This window comes from Physella acuta, unplaced genomic scaffold (genome assembly GCF_028476545.2).
Source record: "Physella acuta isolate Inbredline_101_S28 unplaced genomic scaffold, ASM2847654v3 ptg000491l, whole genome shotgun sequence".
NCBI lineage: Eukaryota > Metazoa > Mollusca > Gastropoda > Physidae > Physella > Physella acuta.
In genome coordinates this window covers 220,001-247,846 of record NW_026732010.1, presented here as the reverse complement: position 1 = coordinate 247,846, position 27,846 = coordinate 220,001, and the positions used below count along the sequence as shown (strand labels likewise).

Sequence of the window (27,846 nt, the reverse complement as noted above, 5' to 3'; positions counted from 1 at the left end):
ATATTCAAGCAAGATAACCTCTGCATTAAAACAACAAACAAACGATGAAAGCAATAATCATGTAATTAATTGCATACAATTTAGCTGTAGGCCTACTTATTTCATAAATTTTAGATTAAAAAAAATATTTTAATTTGGACTACAAGCCCAAAATAAATATAATTGTTGACAAAAGTGTTTTATAAATAAGCGGTTATTTAATACGTAAATTAATGTTTTATTTAGTTTTTCGATCAGTTTGAAATAAATTTGTACAAAAGAATTATTCATTATTTTACGTTAACTATCAAGTGACAAATTTCATTTTTGTTCCTCGTAGAGTTTAGTTAGACCATCACTTTTTAAAAATAAATTCCACGGGAAGCTACCATTATTAAAGAAAATATAAAAGTAAATACTTGATTATTCCCCTTTGACCGTTGAAAAAAAAATTGACTTAAAAAATCTTGATAGTACAAAATACGTAGACGAAATTGAAAGGTCGTAAAACTAACACACCCCTCCTAGTAACTAAGATCACTGATATTCAAACTTGTATGAACTCACCGTGACCCCAAGTAAATAGTTGGTGCTGTTTGGCTGGGGGGGGGGGGGGGGATAAAAGTACAGTTCATGCTATGACGTCTTGGTGCGCGGACCTTTGACCACCACAGGTCAAAGCCCCGCTGTGGTCAAACCCCCTATGGTCAAAGCACCTGTGCTCAAAGCACCTAGGACCGACGTATTAGACTGCGCTGCAAGCCAAAAACATTAAACCAATTATTACATTTGACTTTATTATTTATGAGTGTGTGTGTGTGTGTGTGTGTGTGTGTAAATAAACCATGGTTTACCGTAACTTTAGTTACCGAAACTCAACAAACATTACCCAATAATTTCCGACACTAAACTAAGGTTTTACCTGAAAGGTTTTAAGTAAGACTGTAATATTTAATTTCATATAGATCTATGTGATAATCATAGAAATGCCTCCGCCAAATGTTAAGTAGTTTAAAGAACCCTCATTGTCTGGTGACGTTTCTGCTCTTTCGGCCAATTTTGGGATACCAAATGTATACTATTCTGCGAGTTTGTCCACATTATCACCAAGATGCTAAACGGTGCAAAGATAACCGCTTATATTAACATATAGACGTGCATAATTAAAAATTGTGAAATTATTAGTAGTAGAGTAGGACTACTGCTATCTTAGTTATTTTGGACATTTTTCTGGTAACTGGTCCGTTGCAATCTTCAATAATGAAGTTTAATTTTAAACTTAAAAAAAAATGATTTCAAGTGACTTTCATTATTCGCACTTTTATAAGTTTTGATTTTTCGATTCTAGAATTACAGATCTAGATTCTAGATCTAGATTTTCTAGATCTATATCTATGTTATGTGGTAGGCCTGCCTATTTTTAAACAATCGTATTAAAACTTTTCAGTACAAAATAAAGACTAGCGATGTTTTCATCAGATGCAACCAAGCATTTTAAACTATTTTAAACACTGTTATCAGTGTGTTATGCTAATAAATAATTAGTAATAAATTATTATGTATGACTTGCCCTAAACCTAAACTAAATAAAATTAGTAAATAAAGCGGAATAAATTACTAAATAAAAAAAGTACTAAATAAATGATTATTCCAGTCCGGTAGGCCTAGGCTAATCTATAAAAATTAAATCGTTTTATTATTTATTAATTTATTAAGTTTCGAAGTGACTAATCGGAAGAAGATTTTTATCCCCAACGTCTCCACTTAGTCAGCAAAAGATAGCTCTACGCATGCGCAGTGACCTATGCCCTATGGCTAGGGTTAGAGTTAGGGATAGGGGATAGGATTAGGGCTAGGTTAGGGTTAGGATTAGGGATAGGGTTAGGAATAGGATTAGGGTTGGTGTTAGGGTTCTGCGGTTGTAAACACATGCATGCGCAGTACCATGGCTAGTCGTAGTTTCTCTCCATTGCGCATGCATATCTTTTTCTGGCTAGCATCGGCCTTTAAGTTTTAGATTCGCGACTAGATCTAGTAATGTGAAAAATAGGTGACTCCTCAAATTTTAATAATTATTTCACATTTTGAGGAAGATTTATGTTTTGAAAAATACAAAAATGTTTCCTTGTTTCATTTATGTACCTGTTTTTAAACAATTGAATTAAAACTTTTCAGTAATAAATGAAGACTTTTTCGTACATTACTAGCCGCGGGCGATTTTAAGTACCTAAAACAATAGATTACCTCCAGTCCTTCTTACTGTTTTAGTAGATCTAGATCTGGGCCTAATCATTTTTATTTTACTAGGCTTAGATCTAGATCTAGTTGTCGCAAATCTTCTGCAAGTTTTTATTTCTGTGTTTTTAAAAAAAAAAACCATTAATTACTACACTCGACTGTATTATTAATATTTAGATCTAGGTTTACTAATTGTTGCTAATTGTCTGTCTATTAAGCATTAAATTAAGTTAAAACATTAATTTTATACACTCAACTTTATTTATATTTCAACGGTCAAATAAACAATGGGTAATTACAGTAACGAATGTTTACGAAACTCAACAAACATTACCGGATAATTTCCGACAATATGTCGTGAGATTACCAAAATTTGTTACTGTAGGCCTATATATAACTTTCGTATTATTTTTAGATCTAGATCTATATTAGTATATTCTATATGAGTTCAGTTCAGTACATGTAATATTATAGGCCTATATTATAATTTTTAGGCTCAATGTTAATCCATCGTTTTATGTAGGCAAAAAGAGAATTGAATGTCTAAATGTTTCAGGTGCGTAAAATCACACTAGCCGTGGCAGATTTTATGCACCTGAAACATTTAAACATTCAATTCTCTAAGTTGCCTCATTGTTAAGGCTTTAATAGAAGTATATTGTGATATATTGGTGACAAATATTAGGCCTATAGATAACTAGATAATAAACCAAAATCAATGGCTAAATATATCAGTATAGGCTTAGGTCGCAATTATGATCTTTAAACAGCAGTGTTTGCAAGCAAGATTTGCTATATAAACAGCGGCCTTCTGTAAATTAGAGTGGTTTCCCCTGAAATCCTAACTACGATGTACCAAAAAAAACTTAAAAAGTGTCAGCTAAGTTAACAAGCATTATTACATCTGATGAAAACACGGCTAATTTTTATTTATTTTTAAAAAGTTTCAAGGTTGGTCTTCATTCCTAAAACGATATATTTACCATTAGGCCTAAGTCCTTATGTCAATAATAAAAATATCAATAAAATAAATTCATTCAATTTAATATGCTGATGCTAATCTCATTTTCTAGTTTTTCAACATTTCAACATTTTTCCGATTAAAAATGTCTTCATATTGTCGGCGGCGCTTTGTTTCTAAGTTATTTTTTCAAAACTTTGGTAAACTTCAACCTAAACCAAAGTCAGAGAGAAGAGATCAAGACACAGGATTATCCTGTAACAGTCATAAGGTAGAGTTGTTCTTGATTGATGGGGAATGGTTTAGAAGTTGTCCCTGGTCCACATAATGGCATGATAATCAAATCTTTTTTAAAAAAGGGGTGTTAGATTACTGGTGGTCAACTAAATATACATAGGACATATGAGTTGCTAATCTCAATGCTTAAACTATCCCTTACCTAACCACAACACGTCATTTCTAACCATAAAACTTAATTTGAGATTATAAAACTTTGGACAGCCTTACACCCCTAGTTTTGGCATAGTCTATTGTTGGACATCAGTCGCACCAATCACCCTAGTTGATCTTGTTGGTTGGCTCTCATTTGCCTCACCTGTCTTGCTGACTCCTTATGACTCCCTCACTTATCTCACTGACTCCCACTGGCATTACTGACTCTCCACCTCTCACTGACTCCAACTTATCTCAGTGAGTCCCACTTGTGTCAATACTCTATCCTTTCAGTTGATGTTGTATAATGATGTTATAGCCCAAAGCCATAGTGGAGGCTTCCACCTGCTGCCCCTGGGCCTGAGGTCTTTAGAGAAGCTGACCAGACTGGTGGATGAAGAGATGCAAGCCATTGGGGCACTCAAGATATCACTTACCACTTTAGCACCAGAGGCTCTTTGGAAGCAGTCAGGTCAGACCTTGTGTTGGTCTGTTAGGTCAGACCTTGTGTTGGTCTGTTAGGTCAGACCTTGTGTTGGTCTGTTAGGTCAGACCTTGTGTTGGTCAGGTCAGACCTTGTGTTGGTCTGTTAGGTCAGACCTTGTGTTGGTCTGTTAGGTCAGACCTTGTGTCTGTTAGGTCAGACCTTGTGTCTGTTAGGTCAGACTTTGTGTTGGTCTGTCAGGTCAGACCTTGTGTCTGTTAGGTCAGACCTTGTGTCTGTCAGGTCAGACCTTGTGTCTGTCAGGTCAGACCTTGTGTTGGTCTGTTAGGTCAGACCTTGTGTCTGTTAGGTCAGACCTTGTGTCTGTCAGGTCAGACCTTGTGTTGGTCTGTCAGGTCAGACCTTGTGTTGGTCAGGTCAGACCTTGTGTCTGTTAGGTCAGACCTTGTGTCTGTCAGGTCAGACCTTGTGTCTGTCAGGTCAGACCTTGTGTTGGTCTGTTAGGTCAGACCTTGTGTCTGTTAGGTCAGACCTTGTGTTGGTCTGTTAGGTCAGACCTTGTGTCTGTTAGGTCAGACCTTGTGTCTGTCAGGTCAGACCTTGTGTCTGTTAGGTCAGACCTTGTGTCTGTCAGGTCAGACCTTGTGTTGGTCTGTTAGGTCAGACCTTGTGTCTGTCAGGTCAGACCTTGTGTCTGTTAGGTCAGACCTTGTGTTGGTCTGTTAGGTCAGACCTTGTGTCTGTTAGGTCAGACCTTGTGTCTGTCAGGTCAGACCTTGTGTCTGTTAGGTCAGACCTTGTGTCTGTCAGGTCAGACCTTGTGTTGGTCTGTTAGGTCAGACCTTGTGTCTGTCAGGTCAGACCTTGTGTCTGTTAGGTCAGACCTTGTGTTGGTCTGTTAGGTCAGACCTTGTGTCTGTTAGGTCAGACCTTGTGTTGGTCTGTTAGGTCAGACCTTGTGTCTGTTAGGTCAGACCTTGTGTTGGTCTGTTAGGTCAGACCTTGTGTCTGTTAGGTCAGACCTTGTGTTGGTCTGTTAGGTCAGACATTGTGTTGGTGTGTCAGGTCAGACCTTGTGTTGGTCTGTTAGGTCAGACCTTGTGTCTGTTAGGTCAGACCTTGTGTTGGTCTGTTAGGTCAGACATTGTGTTGGTGTGTCAGGTCAGACCTTGTGTCTGTCAGGTCAGACCTTGTGTCTGTCAGGTCAGACCTTGTGTTGGTCTGTTAGGTCAGACCTTGTGTTGGTCTGTTAGGTCAGACATTGTGTCTGTCAGGTCAGACCTTGTGTCTGTTAGGTCAGACCTTGTGTCTGTCAGGTCAGACCTTGTGTCTGTCAGGTCAGACCTTGTGTTGGTCTGTTAGGTCAGACCTTGTGTCTGTTAGGTCAGACCTTGTGTCTGTTAGGTCAGACCTTGTGTCTGTCAGGTCAGACCTTGTGTCTGTCAGGTCAGACCTTGTGTTGGTCTGTTAGGTCAGACCTTGTGTTGGTCTGTTAGGTCAGACCTTGTGTCTGTCAGGTCAGACCTTGTGTTGGTCTGTCAGGTCAGACCTTGTGTTGGTCTGTTAGGTCAGACCTTGTGTCTGTTAGGTCAGACCTTGTGTCTGTCAGGTCAGACCTTGTGTTGGTCAGGTCAGACCTTGTGTTGGTCTGTCAGGTCAGACCTTGTGTTGGTCTGTTAGGTCAGACCTTGTGTTGGTCTGTCAGGTCAGACCTTGTGTTGGTCTGTTAGGTCAGACCTTGTGTCTGTTAGGTCAGACCTTGTGTCTGTCAGGTCAGACTTTGTGTTGGTCTGTTAGATCTGACATTTGATGTCTATAGCAGTCATGTCAACTGTTTTGTCATTAGCCCAGGGGGGGAACTACAGTGCCGCCAGACCCCGCAATGCGGGGGAGGGGGGCCCATAGCCGACCATAATAAATTTTTACAGTTATAATTTTCTTGCATTTTTGACTTGACGGTAAAAGCTTTTGTAAATAACAAAAATATCTACTACAGTAGTGATGTTATACAGTAGCTAACAAATGCTGTTGCGTAAAAAATATATATGCCTGAGCTGTAGTGTAAAAGATAGGCAAACGTTCAAAACACTTCCATGACTTATTTCCCTTTTTTAAATAATTAAAAAAGTTCCTTTTAAAAATATTTTTGTACTAAACAAATTACGAATACAAAGCTTTCACGCTTTATATTCTTTTGACCTGCTATAGTCAAGGGGGTAGGCAGTATGACATCAAACATATTGAATAAACAAGTTCTAAATCTTAAAAAAAAATAAAATTCAAAACCGACTAATGCATGACATGTTGTAATTTGTTTAAATTTAAATTTTTAAATTTTTTTTCAAAACCCGATCTGGCCAGAAATGACAATCCAATGTTTGTATTCTGCGTTTGTGTATGTGTGTGGATATATATATATATATATATATATATATATATATATAGGGGGACCCAAAAATTTTTTTGCGGGGTGGTCATTTTTTCTAGTTTTGCCACTGCATTAGCCAATCAACTTTAGACAAAATTGTTCTGCTTAATAAAAATAAAAATTAGCAATTAAAAAAAAGATAAGCTTGGAGAGCTTGAATGGAAATTAAAATTAGCTTAAGATAATTGTAGTATCATCTACTTAATCAACTTAAATTATGATAAAATGGGGGGGGGGGGGGGTCCTACATATCATGAATTTAAAATTTTTTAGCTTAAATGAAAGGATTATAAGATGTAGGCTAACTATAAGCTAGGTAAACTCTAGAAGCAGAGGATTATAAGATGTAGGCTAACTATAAGCTAGGTAAACTCTAGAAGCAGAGGATTATAAGATGTAGGCTAACTATAAGCTAGGTAAACTCTAGAAGCAGAGGATTATAAGATGTAGGCTAACTATAAGCTAGGTAAACTCTAGAAGCAGAGGATTATAAGATGTAGGCTAACTATAAGCTAGGTAAACTCTAGAAGCAGAGGATTATAAGATGTAGGCTAACTATAAGCTAGGTAGAAGCAGAGAGAAAACATGATCCACTTTTGTTCATTGTCAGGGAGGTTGACAGAGGCTGGAGCTGAGTTGTTTACACTACAGGACAGGCACAAGCACAACTACTGTCTGGGACCTGTAAGTCTGGGACCCTACTGTCTGGGACCCTACTGTCTGGGGCCCTACTGTCTGGGACCCTACTGTCTGGGACCTGTAAGTCTGCGACCCTACTGTCTGGGACCCTACTGTCTGGGACCCTACTGTCTGGGACCCCACTGTCTGGGACCCTACTCTCTGGGACCCTACTGTCTGGGACCCTACTCTCTGGGACCTTACTGTCTGGGACCCTACTGTCTGGGACCCTACTGTCTGGGACCCTACTCTCTGGGACCCTACTGTCTGGGACCCTACTGTCTGGGACCCTACTGTCTGGGACCCTACTGTCTGGGACCCTACTGTCTGGGGCCCTACTCTCTGGGACCCTACTGTCTGGGACCCTACTGTCTGGGACACTACTGTCTGGGACCCTACTGTCTGGGACCGTACTGTCTGGGACCCTACTGTCTGGGACCCCACTGTCTGGGACCCTACTGTCTGGGACACTACTGTCTGGGACCCTACTGTCTGAGACCCTACTGTCTGGGACCCTACTCTCTGGGACCTTACTGTCTGGGACCTGTAAGTCTGCGACCCTACTGTCTGGGACCCTACTGTCTGGGACCCCACTGTCTGCGACCCTACTGTCTGGGACCCTACTCTCTGGGAACCTACTGTCTGGGACCCTACTGTCTGGGACCCTACTGTCGGACACTGTCTGGGACCTGTAAGTCTGGGACCCTACTGTCTGGGACCCTACTGTCTGACACTGTCTGGGACCCTACTGTCTGACACTGTCTGAGACCCTACTGTCTGGGACCCTACTCTCTGGGACCTTACTGTCTGGGACCTGTAAGTCTGCGACCCTACTGTCTGGGACCCTACTGTCTGGGACCCCACTGTCTGCGACCCTACTGTCTGGGACCCTACTCTCTGGGACCCTACTGTCTGGGACCCTACTGTCTGGGACCCTACTGTCGGACACTGTCTGGGACCTGTAAGTCTGGGACCCTACTGTCTGAGACCCTACTGTCTGGGACCCTACTGTCTGAGACTCTACTGTCTGGGACCTGTAAGTCTGGGACCCTACTGTCTGGGACCCTACTGTCTGGGACCCTAATGTCTGACACTGTCTGGGACCCTACTGTCTGACACTGTCTGGGACCCTACTGTCTGGGACCCTACTGTCTGAGACCCTACTGTCTGGGACCCTACTGTCTGAGACTCTACTGTCTGGGACTCTACTGTCTGAGACACTACTGTCTGGGACCCTACTGTCTGGGACCCTACTGTCTGGGACCTTACTGTCTGGGACCCTACTGTCTGACACTGTCTGGGACCTTACTGTCTGGGACCCTACTGTCTGGGACTCTACTGTCTGACACTGTCTGGGACCCTACTGTCTGGGACTCTACTGTCTGGGACCCTACTGTCTGACACTGTCTGGGACCCTACTGTCTGGGACTCTTCTGTCTGGGACCTTACTGTCTGGGACTACTGTCTGGGACCCTACAGTCCACAACCTTTTGAATGTCAATCAACCTGTCATTTTTCAGACCCATGAAGAACTGGTTACCAAATTGATGGCTAACATTAGCCAGGTCTCCTACAAGTCTCTACCTGTCAGACTATATCAGGTGGGTGTCATATGTCAGGTGGGTGTCATATGTCAGGTGGGTGTCAGTGTCAGGAGGGTGTTCTGTGTTAGGTGTATATGACCCTGTGTCAGGTGCGTATGTCAGTGATAGTATGTTGTTGTCTCCAGATCTCCAGAAAATTCCGGGATGAAATGGCACCAAGAAACGGTCTTCTGCGTGGCCGAGAATTTGAAATGAAAGGTCAGTGAACTCATGTTAGGGGGGGGGGGTGGATGGTAGCTGTGGCACTACACTTTACTTTACTATTCCCTGACGCCCTATACCATTCCCTGATGTCCTCCGCCATTCCCTGATGTCCTCCACCATTCCCTGATGTCCTCCACCATTCCCTCATGTCCTCCACCATTCCCTCATGTCCTCCGCCATTCCCTGATGTCCTCCACCATTCCCTGATGTCCTCCACCATTCCCTCATGTCCTCCACCATTCCCTGATGTCCTCCACCATTCCCTGATGTCCTCCACCATTCCCTGATGTCCTCCACCATTCCCTCATGTCCTCCACCATTCCCTCATGTCCTCCGCCATTCCCTGATGTCCTCCACCATTCCCTGATGTCCTCCACCATTCCCTCATGTCCTCCACCATTCCCTGATGTCCTCCGCCATTCCCTGATGTCCTCCACCATTCCCTCATGTCCTCCACCATTCCCTCATGTCCTCCACCATTCCCTGGTGTCCTCCACCATTCCCTGACTGCATAAGTTTGACTTTAGTGTCAATATAAGTCTTTCTGTCAAACCAAAGGTTCCTTATCTTGCTAATTGCTGAGGTCTTTTGGACAATGCCTGTGAGTATTTTTGTTTAGCTACCTCAGATAGGATGGTGTCACAGTACTTAAAGGAGTGTGCTTTCTCAATTCTTTGACCATTTACCTCTTAATACACTGATCAGTTAATTAACAGTCAAACTGTTAAACATTTCCTCTATATCTGTCATTATACCATGTACACATTTGACAGCTTGAATATTTCAGACATGTACACATTTGACAGCTTGAATATTTCAGACATGTACACATTTGACACAAGTGAAGAGACAGCTCTAGAAACCTACCAAACTGTGTGTACAGCTTATGACAGGATTTTTGACAGACTAGCACTTCCATACACCAAAGGTAAGGAAGATAACAGGCTACGTGTGCCCAAGTTGTAAATGTGCCCAAGTTGTAAATGTGCCCAAGTTGTAAATGTGCCCAAGTTGTAAATGTGCCCAAGTTGTAAATGTGCCCAAGTTGTAAATGTGCCCATTGTAAATGCGCCCAAGTTGTAAATGTGCCCACTTTGTAAATGTGCCCAAGCTGTAAATGTGCCCAAGTTGTAAATGTGCCCAAGTTGTGAATGTGCCCAAGTTGTAAATGTGCCCAAGTTGAATGGTACAAGTGCCCAAGTTGTAAATGTGCCCAAGTTGTAAATGTGCCCAAGCTGTAAATGTGCCCAAGTTGAATGGTACAAGTGCCCAAGTTGTAAATGTGCCCAAGTTGTAAATGTGCCCAAGTTGAATGGTACAAGTGCCCAAGTTGTAAATGTGCCCAAGTTGTAAATGTGCCCAAGTTGAATGGTACAAGTGCCCAAGTTGTAAATGTGCCCAAGTTGTAAATGTGCCCAAGTTGAATGGTACAAGTGCCCAAGTTGTAAATGTGCCCAAGTGAAATGGTAGCCCATCTATTTGTCCTTGGTTTAGTGTCAGGTGCCACAGGTATGATTGGAGGAGATCTGTCCCATGAGTATCACTATCTGGCTGCTATAGGACAGGACTCACTTCTTCTGTGTCAGAGGTGAGTGGCTAGCACAACACACACCACACACATCACACACAAATCACACACAAATCACACACAAATCACACACAAATCACACACACGCCACAAACACATCACACACACACCCCACACATGCCACAAACACATCACACACACACCACACACACACACATACACCACACACACACCACAAACACATCACACACACACATCACACACACACACACACACCACACACACGCCCAAACACATCACACACACCACACACATGCTACAAACACACCACACACACGCCCAAACACATCACACCACACACATCACACCACACACATCACACACACCACAAACACATCATACACACCACACACACGCCCAAACACATCACACCACACACATCACACCACACACATCACACACCACAAACACATCACACACACCACACACACATCACACAGACACATCACACCACAAACACATCACACCAAACACACCACAAACACATCACACACACATCACACCACACACATCACACACACCACACACATGCCACAAACACATCACACACACATCACACACACACATCACACACACACATCACACACACCACACACATGCCACAAACACATCACACACACATCACACACACATCACACACACACCACAAACACATCACACACACACACACATCACACCACACACATGCCACAAACACATCACACACACCACAAACACATCACACACACATCACACCACACACATCACACACACCACAAACACATCACACACACACCACAAACACATCACACACACACATCACACCACACACATGCCACAAACACATAACACACACATCACACACACCACAAACACATCACACACACACACCACAAACACATCACACACACACCACACACACACCACAAACACATCACACACACACACCACACACACACACACCACACACACACACACCACACACACACACCACAAACACATCACACACACACATCACACACACACCACAAACACATCACACACACCACACACACACACACCACAAACACACCACACACACCACAAACACATCACACACACATCACACACACCACACACACACCACAAACACATCACACACACCACACACACATCACACACATCACACACACCACACACATGCCACAAACACATCACACACACACATCACACACACATCACACACACATCACACACACCACAAACACACACATCACACCACACACATGCCACAAACACATCACACACACCACAAACACATCACACACACACATCACACCACACACATCACACACACACACCACAAACACATCACACACACACACCACAAACACATCACACACACACATCACACACACCACAAACACATCACACACACCACAAACACATCACACACACATCACACCACACACATGCCACAAACACATCACACACACATCACACACACCACAAACACATCACACACACACACCACACACATGCCACAAACACATCACACACACACCACACACACACCACAAACACATCACACACACACACCACACACACACACACCACACACACCACAAACACATCACACACACACCACAAACACACACACCACACACACCACACACAACACACCACACACCACACACATACACATCACACACACACCACACACACACCACACACATGCCACAAACACATCACACACACCACACACACACCACAAACACATCACACACACACCACAAACACACACATCACACACACACCACACACACACCACACACATCACACACACCACACACATGCCACAAACACACACATCACACACACGTCACACACACACCACACACCACACACATCACACACACCACACACACACCACAAACACACACATGACACACACACACGTCACACACACACCACACACATCACACACACCACACACATGCCACAAACACATCACACACGCATCACACACACACCACACACATGCCACAAACACATCACACACACACACCACAAACACATCACACACACACCACACACATCTCACACACACACCACACACATGCCACAAACACATCACACACATGCCACAAACACATCACACACACATCACACACACACCACACACATGCCACAAACACATCACACACACATCACACACACACCACACACATGCCACAAACACATCACACACACACACCACACACATCACACACACACCACACACATCACACACATCACACACACACACCACACACATGCCACAAACACATCACACACATGCCACAAACACATCACACACACACCACACACATCACACACACACCACACACATGCCACAAACACATCACACACATGCCACAAACACATCACACACACACCACACACACCACACACATGCCACAAACACATCACACACATGCCACAAACACATCACACACACACCACACACATCACACACACACCACACACATGCCACAAACACATCACACACATGCCACAAACACATCACACACACATCACACACACACCACACACATCACACACACACCACACACATGCCACAAACACATCACACACATGCCACAAACACATCACACACACATCACACACACACCACACACATGCCACAAACACATCACACACACATCACACACACACCACACACATGCCACAAACACATCACACACACACACCACACACATCACACACACACCACACACATCACACACACACACCACACACATGCCACAAACACATCACACACATGCCACAAACACATCACACACACACACCACACACATCACACACACACCACACACATGCCACAAACACATCACACACATGCCACAAACACATCACACACACACCACACACATCACACACACACCACACACATGCCACAAACACATCACACACATGCCACAAACACATCACACACACACCACACACATCACACACACACCACACACATGCCACAAACACATCACACACATGCCACAAACACATCACACACATCACACACACACCACACACATCACACACACACCACACACATGCCACAAACACTTCACACACAAGCCACAAATACACAATACACCAGACATATCACAAACACACCACACACACACACACCACACACACACACACCACACACACGCCACAAAATTTGACAGAAGGCAGAGAATTAGATATTTTACTTACATGTGAAATTTTATTTATCTATCTGAAATAATACTGAAATAATACTCAAGTTATAGGCTTTTGAAAAATTCAAAGTAGAAAAAGTTCCACTTCCGGTTATCGGAAATCGCTCAAAAGTTAATATGGATCTACGATTTTGATAGAATACTTATATATGAAATTTCATCAACCTAGCTGTAACAGTACTCAAGTTATTAACTCAGGGAGGTGTAAAACTTCAAGATTTTTGTAAATCTCGATATTTTTTTTTTGCACGATTACAAGGCTTTCTCTATACTTCGTATATACTAGAAAGTAAAAACATGTATCTTAGAATTTGTAACAATTTGTTTTTACTGCCAGCCCCCCCTTAATTGGTCATTGTGTTTTAGGTGCGGGGTACAGATGAATAAAGAAATGGCTGTAGGTAGGTCATTTAAATAGCTGTAGGTAGGTCATTTAAATAGCTGTAGGTAGGTCATTTAAATAGCTGTAGGTAGGTCATTTAAATAGCTGTAGGTAGGTCATTTAAATAGCTGTAGGTAGGTCATTTAAATAGCTGTAGGTAGGTCATTTAAATAGCTGTAGGTAGGTCATTTAAATAGCTGTAGGTAGGTCATTTAAATAGCTGTAGGTAGGTCATTTAAATAGCTGTAGGTAGGTCATTTAAATAGCTGTAGGTAGGTCATTTAAATAGTTGTAGGTAGGTCATTTAAATAGCTGTAGGTAGGTCATTTAAACAGCTGTAGGTAGGTCATTTAAATAGCTGTAGGTAGGTCATTTAAATAGCTGTAGGTAGGTCATTTAAATAGCTGTAGGTAGGTCATTTAAATAGCTGTAGGTAGGTCATTTAAACCCAGATCTGTAATTGACCTCAATGTCTGACCTAGGGGTCAATGTCTTTCATTATTTTGTGTTAAGATGGCCAGTTAATGAAGATAATTAATTTTGTGTTAAGATGGCCAGTTAATGAAGATAATTAATTTTGTGTTAAGATGGCCAGTTAATGAAGATAATTAATTTTGTGTCTAGATGGCCAGTTAATGAAGATAATTAATTTTGTGTCTAGATGGCCAGTTAATGAAGATAATTAATTTTGTGTCTAGATGGCCAGTTAATGAAGATAATTAATTTTGTGTCTAGATGGCCAGTTAATGAAGATAATTAATTTTGTGTCTAGATGGCCAGTTAATGAAGATAATTAATTTTGTGTCTAGATGGCCAGTTAATGAAGATAATTAATTTTGTGTCTAGATGGCCAGTTGTCCAATGTTTGCCAACTATCGGCCCATGAGTGTGAGCTACAGGAAACAAAAGGAATTGAGGTCAAATTTTTGTCTGGTCAAACTTTTGTCTGGTCAAATTTGTGTCTGTCATTAAACTCATGCTGTACTATCTAGTCTGTCATTAAACTCATGCTGTACTATCTAGTCTGTCATTAAACTCATGCTGTACTATCTAGTCTGTCATTAAACTCATGCTGTACTATCTAGTCTGTCATTAAACTCATGCTGTACTATCTAGTCTGTCATTAAACTCATGCTGTACTATCTAGTCTGTCATTAAACTCATGCTGTACTGTCTAGTCTGTCATTAAACTCATGCTGTACTATCTAGTCTGTCATTAAACTCATGCTGTACCATCTGGTCTGTCATTAAACTCATGCTGTACTATCTAGTCTGTCATTAAACTCATGCTGTACTATCTAGTCTGTCATTAAATTTTAACAGTTATGCAATATAGAACATTGTATGAACTATGTAATTCTTATACAGTCTTGCATGAAAGATATTTTTGTTAAAACTTGTAGGATGTAGTATGACAGATGTGGTACCATGTAGTATGACAGATGTGGTACCATGTAGTATGACAGATGTGGTACCATGTAGTATGACAGATGTGGTACCATGTAGTATGACAGACGTTGTACCATGTAGTATGACAGATGTGGTACCATGTAGTATGACAGATGTGGTACCATGTAGTATGACAGATGTGGTACCATGTAGTATGACAGATGTTGTACCATGTAGTATGACAGATGTGGTACCATGTAGTATGACAGATGTGGTACCATGTAGTATGACAGATGTGGTACCATGTAGTATGACATATGTACCATGTAGTATGACAGATGTTGTACCATGTAGTATGACAGATGTTGTATCATGTAGTATGACAGATGTTGTACCATGTAGTATGACATATGTTGTACCATGTTGTATGACAGATGTTGTATCATGTAGCATGACAGATGTACCATGTAGTATGACATATGTACCATGTAGTATGACAGATGTTGTACCATGTAGTATGACAGATGTTGTACCATGTAGTATGACAGATGTTGTACCATGTAGTATGACAGATGTTGTACCATGTAGTATGACAGATGTTGTACCATGTAGTATGACAGATGTTGTACCATGTAGTATGACAGATGTACCATGTAGTATGACAGATGTACCATGTAGTATGACAGATGTTGTACCATGTAGTATGACAGATGTTGTACCATGTAGTATGACAGATGTGGTACCATGTAGTATGACAGATGTGGTACCATGTAGTATGACAGATGTGGTACCATGTAGTATGACAGATGTTGTACCATGTAGTATGACAGATGTTGTACCATGTAGAATGACAGATGTGGTACCATGTAGTATGACAGATGTTGTACCATGTAGTATGACAGATGTTGTACCATGTAGTATGGCAGATGTTGTACCATGTAGTATGACAGATGTTGTACCATGTAGTATGACAGATGTTGTACCATGTAGTATGACAGATGTTGTACCATGTAGTATGACAGATGTGGTACCATGTAGTATGACAGATGTTGTACCATGTAGTATGACAGATGTGGTATCATGTAGTATGACAGATGTTGTACCATGTAGTATGACAGATGTTGTACCATGTAGTATGACAGATGTTGTATCATGTAGTATAACAGATGTTGTACCATGTAGTATGATAGATGTGGTACCATGTAGTATGACAGATGTGGTACCATGTAGTATGACAGATGTGGTACCATGTAGTATGACAGATGTTGTACCATGTAGTATGACAGATGTTGTACCATGTAGTATGACAGATGTTGTACCATGTAGTATGACAGATGTTGTACCATGTAGTATGACAGATGTACCATGTAGTATGACAGATGTACCATGTAGTATGACAGATGTTGTACCATGTAGTATGACAGATGTTGTACCATATAGTATGACAGATGTTGTACCATGTAGTATGACAGATGTGGTACCATGTAGTATGACAGATGTTGTACCATGTAGTATGACAGATGTGGTACCATGTAGTATGACAGATGTGGTACCATGTAGTATGACAGATGTGGTACCATGTAGTATGACAGATGTTGTACCATGTAGTATGACAGATGTTGTACCATGTAGTATGACAGATGTACCATGTAGTATGACAGATGTGGTACCATGTAGTATGACAGATGTTGTACCGTGTAGTATGACAGATGTTGTACCGTGTAGTATGACAGATGTTGTACCATGTAGTATGACAGATGTGGTACCATGTAGTATGACAGATGTGGTACCATGTAGTATGACAGATGTGGTACCATGTAGTATGACAGATGTTGTACCATGTAGTATGACAGATGTTGTACCATGTAGAATGACAGATGTTGTACCACGTAGTATGACAGATGTTGTACCATGTAGTATGACAGATGTTGTACCATGTAGTATGACAGATGTGGTACCATGTAGTATGACAGATGTAGTACCATGTAGTATGACAGATGTTGTACCATGTAGTATGACATATGTTGTACCATGTTGTATGACAGATGTTGTATCATGTAGCATGACAGATGTACCATGTAGTATGACATATGTACCATGTAGTATGACAGATGTTGTACCATGTAGTATGACAGATGTTGTACCATGTAGTATGACAGATGTTGTACCATGTAGTATGACAGATGTTGTACCATGTAGTATGACAGATGTTGTACCATGTAGTAAGACAGATGTTGTACCATGTAGTATGACAGATGTACCATGTAGTATGACAGATGTACCATGTAGTATGACAGATGTTGTACCATGTAGTATGACAGATGTTGTACCATGTAGTATGACAGATGTGGTACCATGTAGTATGACAGATGTGGTACCATGTAGTATGACAGATGTGGTACCATGTAGTATGACAGATGTTGTACCATGTAGTATGACAGATGTTGTACCATGTAGAATGACAGATGTGGTACCATGTAGTATGACAGATGTTGTACCATGTAGTATGACAGATGTTGTACCATGTAGTATGACAGATGTTGTACCATGTAGTATGACAGATGTTGTACCATGTAGTATGACAGATGTTGTACCATGTAGTATGACAGATGTTGTACCATGTAGTATGACAGATGTGGTACCATGTAGTATGACAGATGTTGTACCATGTAGTATGACAGATGTGGTACCATGTAGTTTGACAGATGTACCATGTAGTATGACAGATGTTGTACCATGTAGTATGACAGATGTGGTACCATGTAGTATGACAGATGTGGTACCATGTAGTATGACAGATGTTGTACCATGTAGAATGACAGATGTGGTACCATGTAGAATGACAGATGTGGTACCATGTAGTATGACAGATGTTGTACCATGTAGTATGACAGATGTTGTACCATGTAGTATGACAGATGTTGTACCATGTAGTATGACAGATGTTGTACCATGTAGTATGACAGATGTTGTACCATGTAGTATGACAGATGTGGTACCATGTAGTATGACAGATGTTGTACCATGTAGTATGACAGATGTGGTACCATGTAGTTTGACAGATGTACCATGTAGTATGACAGATGTTGTACCATGTAGTATGACAGATGTGGTACCATGTAGTATGACAGATGTACCATGTAGTATGACAGATGTTGTACCATGTAGTATGACAGATGTAGTACCATGTAGTGTGACAGATGTTGTACCATGTAGTATGACAGATGTTGTATCATGTAGTATGACAGATGTTGTACCATGTAGTATGACAGATGTGGTACCATGTAGTATGACAGATGTACCATGTAGTATGACAGATGTTGTACCATGTAGTATGACAGATGTAGTACCATGAAGTGTGACAGATGTTGTACCATGTAGTATGACAGATGTTGTACCATGTAGTATGACAGATGTGGTACCATGTAGTATGACAGATGTTGTATCATGTAGTATGACAGATGTGGTACCATGTAGTATGACAGATGTTGTACCATGTAGTATGACAGATGTTGTACCATGTAGTATGACAGATGTTGTACCATGTAGTATGACAGATGTTGTACCATGTAGTATGACAGATGTTGTACCATGTAGTATGACAGATGTGATACCATGTAGTATTACAGATGGTGTACCATGTAGTATGACAGATGTTGTACCATGTAGTATGACAGATGTTGTACCATGTAGTATGACAGATGTGGTACCATGTAGTATGACAGATGTTGTATCATGTAGTATGACAGATGTTGTACCATGTAGTATGACAGATGTTGTACCATGTAGTATGACAGATGTTGTACCATGTAGCATGACAGATGTACCATGTAGTATGACAGATGTACCATGTAGTATGACAGATGTTGTACCATGTAGTATGACAGATGTTGTACCATGTAGTATGACAGATGTGGTACCATGAAGTATGACAGATGTACCATGTAGTATGACAGATGTTTTACCATGTAGTATGACAGATGTGGTACCATGTAGTATGACAGATGTTGTACCATGTAGTATGACAGATGTTGTACCATGTAGTATGACAGATGTTGTACCGTGTAGTATGACATATGTTGTACCATGTAGTATGACAGATGTGGTACCATGTAGTATGACAGATGTGGTACCATGTAGTATGACAGATGTGGTACCATGTAGTATGACAGATGTTGTACCATGTAGTATGACAGATGTTGTACCATGTAGTATGACAGATGTACCATGTAGTATGACAGATGTACCATGTAGTATGACAGATGTACCATGTAGTATGACAGATGTTGTACCATGTAGTATTACAGATGTGGTACCATGTAGTATGACAGATGTTGTACCATGTAGTATGACAGATGTTGTACCATGTAGTATGACAGGTGTGGTACCATGTAGTATGACAGATGTGGTACCATGTAGTATGACAGATGTTGTACCATGAAGTATGACAGATGTGGTACCATGTAGTATGACAGATGTGGTACCATGTAGTATGACAGATGTACCATGTAGTATGACAGATGTACCATGTAGTATGACAGATGTTGTACCATGTAGTATGACAGATGTGGTACCATGAAGTTCTCCAATGATGTGTCCACAGGTAGGCCACACCTTCTATCTAGGCACCAAATATTCTTCAATCTTCCAGGCTACATACAGGTCTCAGGACTCTAAGCTGATGTAAGTCTGTCAGTCAGGTGTTGGCCTGTCATGATGTCTGTCAGTCAGGTGTTGGGCTGTCATGATGTAAGTCTGTCAGTCAGGTGTTGGTCTGACATGATGTCTGTCAGTCAGGTGTTGGTCTGTCATGATGTAAGTCTGTCAGTCAGGTGTTGGTCTGTCATGATTTCTGTCAGTCAGGTGTTGGTCTGTCATGATGTCTGTCAGTCAGGTTTTGGTCTGTCATGATGTAAGTCTGTCAGTCAGGTGTTGGTCTGTCATCATGTAAGTCAGTCAGGTGTTGGTCTGTCATGATGTCTGTCAGTCAGGTGTTGGTCTGTCATGATGTCTGTCAGTCAGGTTTTGGTCTGTCATGATGTAAGTCTGTCAGTCAGGTGTTGGTCTGTCATGATTTCTGTCAGTCAGGTGTTGGTCTGTCATGATGTCTGTCAGTCAGGTGTTGGTCTGTCATGATGTCTGTCAGTCAGGTGTTGGTCTGTCATGATGTCTGTCAGTCAGGTGTTGGTCTGTCATGATGTCTGTCAGTCAGGTGTTGGTCTGTCATGATTTCTGTCAGTCAGGTGTTGGTCTGTCATGATGTAAGTCTGTCAGTCAGGTGTTGGTCTGTCATGATGTCTGTCAGTCAGGTGTTGGTCTGTCATGATGTAAGTCTGTCAGTTAGGTTTTGGTCTGTCATGATGTCTGTCAGTCAGGTGTTGGTCTGTCATGATTTCTGTCAGTCAGGTGTTGGTCTGTCATGATGTCTGTCAGTCAGGTGTTGGTCTGTCATGATTTCTGTCAGTCAGGTGTTGGTCTGTCATGATTTCTGTCAGTCAAGTGTTGGTCTGTCATGATGTAAGTCTTACATTTAGTGAGCTGGCTAATGTAATGAGCTGGCTAATGTAATGAGCTGGCTAATGTAATGAGCTGGCTAATGTAATGAGGTGGTTAATGTAATGAGGTGGCTAATGTAATGAGGTGGCTAATGTAATGAGCTGGCTAATGTAATGAGCTGGCTAATGTAATGAGCTGGCTAATGTAATGAGCTGGCTAATGTAATGAGCTGGCTAATGTAATGAGCTGGCTAATGTAATGAGGTGGCTAATGTAATGAGCTGGCTAATGTAATGAGCTGGCTAATGTAATGAGGTGGCTAATGTAATGAGCTGGCTAATGTAATGAGCTGGCTAATGTAATGAGCTGGCTAATGTAATGAGCTGGCTAATGTAATGAGGTGGCTAATGTAATGAGCTGGCTAATGTAATGAGGTGGCTAATGTAATGAGCTGGCTAATGTAATGAGCTGGCTAATTGGTGAGTACTTTCAGTGAGTACAGTATGGGCTGCTATGGACTTGGTATGACCAGGATCCTGCAAGCCGCTGTGGAAAAGTTGTCAACAGAAACCAGTCTACGCTGGCCACGGATCATCGCACCCTTCCAGATCTGCATCATCCCTAAAAAGGTAAATACTTGATGTGAGGACTTGATGTGAGAACTTGATGTGAGGACTTGATGTGAGAACTTGATGTGAGGACTTGATGTGAGAACTTGATGTGAGGACTTGATGTGAGAACTTGATGTAAGAACTTGATGTGAGGACTTGATGTGAGAACTTGATGTGAGGACTTGATGTGAGGGAGAACTTGATGTGAGAACTTGATGTGAGAACTTGATGTGAGAACTTGATGTGAGAACTTGATGTGAGAACTTGATGTGAGGACTTGATGTACAAATATTTGATGGATAACTGCTCAGTTGATGTGTCATATGGGAGTGGTGGGAGGGCATGTGGTTGCCAAAAGTTAAAACTGAGCTCAGCAACCACTGGATACTTCAACAACCACTGGATACTTCAACAACCACTGGATACTTCAACAACCACTGGATACTTCAGCAACCACTGGATACTTCAACAACCACTGGATACTTCAACAACCACTGGATACTTCAACAACCACTGGATACTTCAACAACCACTGGATACTTCAACAACCACTGGATACTTCAGCAACCACTGGATACTTCAACAACCACTGGATACTTCAACAACCACTGGATACTTCAACAACCACTGGATACTTCAACAACCACTGGATACTTCAACAACCACTGGATACTTCAACAACCACTGGATACTTCAACAACCACTGGATACTTCAACAACCACTGGATACTTCAACAACCACTGGATACTTCAACAACCACTGGATACTTCAACAACCACTGGATACTTCAACAACCACTGGATACTTCAACAACCACTGGATACTTCAACAACCACTGGATACTTCAACAATCACTGGATACTTCAACAACCACTGGATACTTCAACAACCACTGGATACTTCAACAACCACTGGATACTTCAACAACTGCAGATTGTTCTTGATGGGAAAAGACAAGGGAAGCAAATCCAGAAAAATAACAGTAGAGAGATGTGTGAATATGTGAGTGATAAAATCTGGGTAGATGTGTGAATATGTGAGTGATAAAATCTGGGTAGATGTGTGAATATGTGAGTGATGAAATCTGGGTTGATGTGTGAATATGTGAGTGATAAAATCTGGGTAGATGTGTGAATATGTGAGTGATAAAATCTGGGTTGATGTGTGAATATGTGAGTGATAAAATCTGGGTAGATGTGTGAATATGTGAGTGATAAAATCTGGGTAGATGTGTGAATATGTGAGTGATAAAATCTGGGTTGATGTGTGAATATGTGAGTGATAAAATCTGGGTAGATGTGTGAATATGTGAGTGATAAAATCTGGGTTGATGTGTGAATATGTGAGTGATAAAATCTGGGTAGATGTGTGAATATGTGAGTGATAAAATCTGGGTTGATGTGTGAATATGTGAGTGATAAAATCTGGGTAGATGTGTGAATATGTGAGTGATAAAATCTGGGTTGATGTGTGAATATGTGAGTGATAAAATCTGGGTTGATGTGTGAATATGTGAGTGATAAAATCTGGGTTGATGTGTGAATATGTGAGTGATAAAATCTGGGTTGATGTGTGAATATGTGAGTGATAAAATCTGGGTTGATGTGTGAATATGTGACTGATAAAATCTGGGTTGATGTGTGAATATGTGAGTGATAAAATCTGGGTTGATGTGTGAATATGTGAGTGATAAAATCTGAGTTGAGCCGTGATTTGTGTGTGATAACATCTATGTTGACCTGTGATTTGTGTGTGATAACATCTATGTTGACCTGTGATTTGTGTGTGATAACATCTATGTTGACCTGTGATTTGTGTGTGATAACATCTGTTGACCTGTGATTTGTGTGTGATAACATCTATGTTGACCTGTGATTTGTATGTGATAACATCTGTTGACCTGTGATTTGTGTGTGATAACATCTATGTTGACCTGTGATTTGTGTGTGATAACATCTGTTGAGCTGTGATTTGTGTGTGATAACATCTATGTTGACCTGTGATTTGTGTGTGATAACATCTGTTGACCTGTGATTTGTGTGTGATAACATCTATGTTGACCTGTGATTTGTGTGTGATAACATCTATGTTGACCTGTGATTTGTGTGTGATAACATCTATGTTGAGCTGTGATTTGTGTGTGATAACATCTATGTTGACCTGTGATTTGTGTGTGATAACATCTAGTTGACCTGTGATTTGTGTGTGATAACATCTATGTTGAGCTGTGATTTGTGTGTGATAACATCTATGTTGACCTGTGATTTGTGTGTGATAACATCTATGTTGACCTGTGATTTGTGTGTGATAACATCTATGTTGAGCTGTGATTTGTGTGTGATAACATCTGTTGACCTGTGATTTGTGTGTGATAACATCTGTTGACCTGTGATTTGTGTGTGATAACATCTGTTGACCTGTGATTTGTGTGTGATAACATCTATGTTGAGCTGTGATTTGTGTGTGATAACATCTATGTTGACCTGTGATTTGTATGTGATAACATCTGTTGACCTGTGATTTGTGTGATAACATCTATGTTGAGCTGTGATTTGTGTGTGATAACATCTATGTTGACCTGTGATTTGTATGTGATAACATCTATGTTGACCTGTGATTTGTATGTGATAACATCTGTTGACCTGTGATTTGTATGTGATAACATCTGTTGACCTGTGATTTGTGTGTGATAACATCTGTTGACCTGTGATTTGTGTGATAACATCTATGTTGACCTGTGATTTGTGTGTGATAACATCTATGTTGACCTGTGATTTGTGTGTGATAACATCTGTTGACCTGTGATTTGTATGTGATAACATCTGTTGACCTGTGATTTGTGTGATAACATCTATGTTGAGCTGTGATTTGTGTGTGATAACATCTATGTTGACCTGTGATTTGTATGTGATAACATCTATGTTGACCTGTGATTTGTATGTGATAACATCTGTTGACCTGTGATTTGTATGTGATAACATCTGTTGACCTGTGATTTGTGTGTGATAACATCTGTTGACCTGTGATTTGTGTGATAACATCTATGTTGACCTGTGATTTGTGTGTGATAACATCTATGTTGACCTGTGATTTGTGTGTGATAACATCTGTTGACCTGTGATTTGTATGTGATAACATCTGTTGACCTGTGATTTGTGTGTGATAACATCTATGTTGACCTGTGATTTGTGTGTGATAACATCTATGTTGACCTGTGATTTGTGTGTGATAACATCTATGTTGACCTGTGATTTGTGTGTGATAACATCTGTTGACCTGTGATTTGTGTGTGATAACATCTGTTGACCTGTGATTTGTATGTGATAACATCTATGTTGACCTGTGATTTGTGTTTGATAACATCTATGTTGACCTGTGATTTGTATGTGATAACATCTGTTGACCTGTGATTTGTATGTGATAACATCTGTTGACCTGTGATTTGTGTGTGATAACATCTGTTGACCTGTGATTTGTGTGTGATAACATCTATGTTGACCTGTGATTTGTGTGTGATAACATCTGTTGACCTGTGATTTGTGTGTGATAACATCTATGTTGACCTGTGATTTGTATGTGATAACATCTGTTGACCTGTGATTTGTGTGTGATAACATCTATGTTGACCTGTGATTTGTGTGTGATAACATCTATGTTGACCTGTGATTTGTGTGTGATAACATCTGTTGACCTGTGATTTGTGTGTGATAACATCTATATTGACCTGTGATTTGTGTGTGATAACATCTATGTTGACCTGTGATTTGTGTGTGATAACATCTATGTTGAGCTGTGATTTGTGTGTGATAACATCTATGTTGAGCTGTGATTTGTGATTGATAACATCTGTTGACCTGTGATTTGTGTGTGATAACATCTATGTTGACCTGTGATTTGTGTGTGATAACATCGATGTTGACCTGTGATTTGTGTGTGATAACATCTATGTTGACCTGTGATTTGTGTGTGATAACATCTATGTTGACCTGTGATTTGTGTGATAACATCTATGTTGACCTGTGATTTGTGTGTGATAACATCTGTTGACCTGTGATTTGTGTGTGATAACATCTGTTGACCTGTGATTTGTGTGTGATAACATCTATGTTGACCTGTGATTTGTATGTGATAACATCTGTTGACCTGTGATTTGTGTGTGATAACATCTGTTGACCTGTGATTTGTGTGTGATAACATCGATGTTGACCTGTGATTTGTGTGTGATAACATCTATGTTGACCTGTGATTTGTGTGTGATAACATCTATGTTGAGCTGTGATTTGTGTGTGATAACATCTGTTGACCTGTGATTTGTGTGTGATAACATCTATGTTGACCTGTGATTTGTGTGTGATAACATCTATGTTGAGCTGTGATTTGTGTGTGATAACATCTATGTTGACCTGTAATTTGTGTGTGATAACATCTATGTTGACCTGTGATTTGTGTGTGATAACATCTATGTTGACCTGTGATTTGTGTGTGATAACATCTATGTTGACCTGTGATTTGTGTGTGATAACATCTATGTTGACCTGTGATTTGTGTGTGATAACATCTATGTTGACCTGTGATTTGTGTGTGATAACATCTATGTTGACCTGTGATTTGTGTGTGATAACATCTATGTTGACCTGTGATTTGTGTGTGATAACATCTATGTTGACCTGTGATTTGTGTGTGATAACATCTGTTGACCTGTGATTTGTGTGTGATAACATCTATGTTGACCTGTGATTTGTGTGTGATAACATCTATGTTGACCTGTGATTTGTGTGTGATAACATCTATGTTGACCTGTGATTTGTGTGTGATAACATCTATGTTGACCTGTGATTTGTGTGTGATAACATCTGTTGACCTGTGATTTGTGTGTGATAACATCTGTTGACCTGTGATTTGTGTGTGATAACATCTATGTTGAGCTGTGATTTGTGTGTGATAACATCTGTTGACCTGTGATTTGTGTGTGATAACATCTATGTTGACCTGTGATTTGTGTGTGATAACATCTATGTTGACCTGTGATTTGTGTGTGATAACATCTATGTTGACCTGTGATTTGTGTGTGATAACATCTATGTTGACCTGTGATTTGTGTGTGATAACATCTATGTTGACCTGTGATTTGTGTGTGATAACATCTATGTTGACCTGTGATTTGTGTGTGATAACATCTGTTGACCTGTGATTTGTGTGTGATAACATCTATGTTGACCTGTGATTTGTGTGTGATAACATCTATGTTGACCTGTGATTTGTGTGTGATAACATCTATGTTGACCTGTGATTTGTGTGTGATAACATCTATGTTGACCTGTGATTTGTGTGTGATAACATCTATGTTGAGCTGTGATTTGTGTGTGATAACATCTATGTTGACCTGTGATTTGTGTGTGATAACATCTGTTGACCTGTGATTTGTGTGTGATAACATCTATGTTGACCTGTGATTTGTGTGTGATAACATCTGTTGACCTGTGATTTGTGTGTGATAACATCTATGTTGACCTGTGATTTGTGTGTGATAACATCTATGTTGAGCTGTGATTTGTGTGTGATAACATCTATGTTGACCTGTGATTTGTGTGTGATAACATCTGTTGACCTGTGATTTGTGTGTGATAACATCTGTTGACCTGTGATTTGTGTGTGATAACATCTATGTTGACCTGTGATTTGTGTGTGATAACATCTGTTGACCTGTGATTTGTGTGTGATAACATCTGTTGACCTGTGATTTGTGTGTGATAACATCTATGTTGACCTGTGATTTGTGTGTGATAACATCTATGTTGACCTGTGATTTGTGTGTGATAACATCTATGTTGACCTGTGATTTGTGTGATAACATCTATGTTGACCTGTGATTTGTATGTGATAACATCTGTTGACCTGTGATTTGTGTGTGATAACATCTATGTTGACCTGTGATTTGTGTGTGATAACATCTGTTGACCTGTGATTTGTGTGTGATAACATCTGTTGACCTGTGATTTGTGTGTGATAACATCTATGTTGACCTGTGATTTGTGTGTGATAACATCTATGTTGACCTGTGATTTGTGTGATAACATCTATGTTGAGCTGTGATTTGTGTGTGATAACATCTATGTTGACCTGTGATTTGTGTGTGATAACATCTATGTTGACCTGTGATTTGTGTGATAACATCTATGTTGACCTG

At 40.6% G+C, this 27,846-nt stretch overlaps 1 protein-coding gene across 3 annotated transcripts in view; it reads left to right on the top strand.

The window, feature by feature from the left end:
* The first annotated feature begins 1,243 nt into the window (after positions 1-1,243).
* LOC131944423 (putative proline--tRNA ligase, mitochondrial) overlaps positions 1,244-27,846 on the top strand; it is a 28,069-nt gene continuing 1,466 nt past the window's right edge. Inside the window, exons 1-12 of one of the 3 annotated variants that reach the window (XM_059305023.1) lie at positions 1,244-1,383; positions 3,291-3,449; positions 3,905-4,082; positions 7,094-7,167; positions 8,682-8,762; positions 8,891-8,963; positions 9,790-9,897; positions 10,464-10,557; positions 14,148-14,182; positions 15,010-15,080; positions 20,156-20,235; positions 21,541-21,676. In XM_059305023.1, coding sequence (XP_059161006.1) covers positions 3,324-3,449; positions 3,905-4,082; positions 7,094-7,167; positions 8,682-8,762; positions 8,891-8,963; positions 9,790-9,897; positions 10,464-10,557; positions 14,148-14,182; positions 15,010-15,080; positions 20,156-20,235; positions 21,541-21,676 — 1,056 coding nt within the window. In that variant the 5' untranslated portion in view covers positions 1,244-1,383; positions 3,291-3,323. Of the gene's footprint in view, positions 1,384-3,290; positions 3,450-3,904; positions 4,083-7,093; positions 7,168-8,681; positions 8,763-8,890; positions 8,964-9,789; positions 9,898-10,463; positions 10,558-14,147; positions 14,183-15,009; positions 15,081-20,155; positions 20,236-21,540; positions 21,677-27,846 lie in introns of those variants that run through there. The other 2 variants (XM_059305024.1, XM_059305025.1) reach the window with 2 other exon arrangements.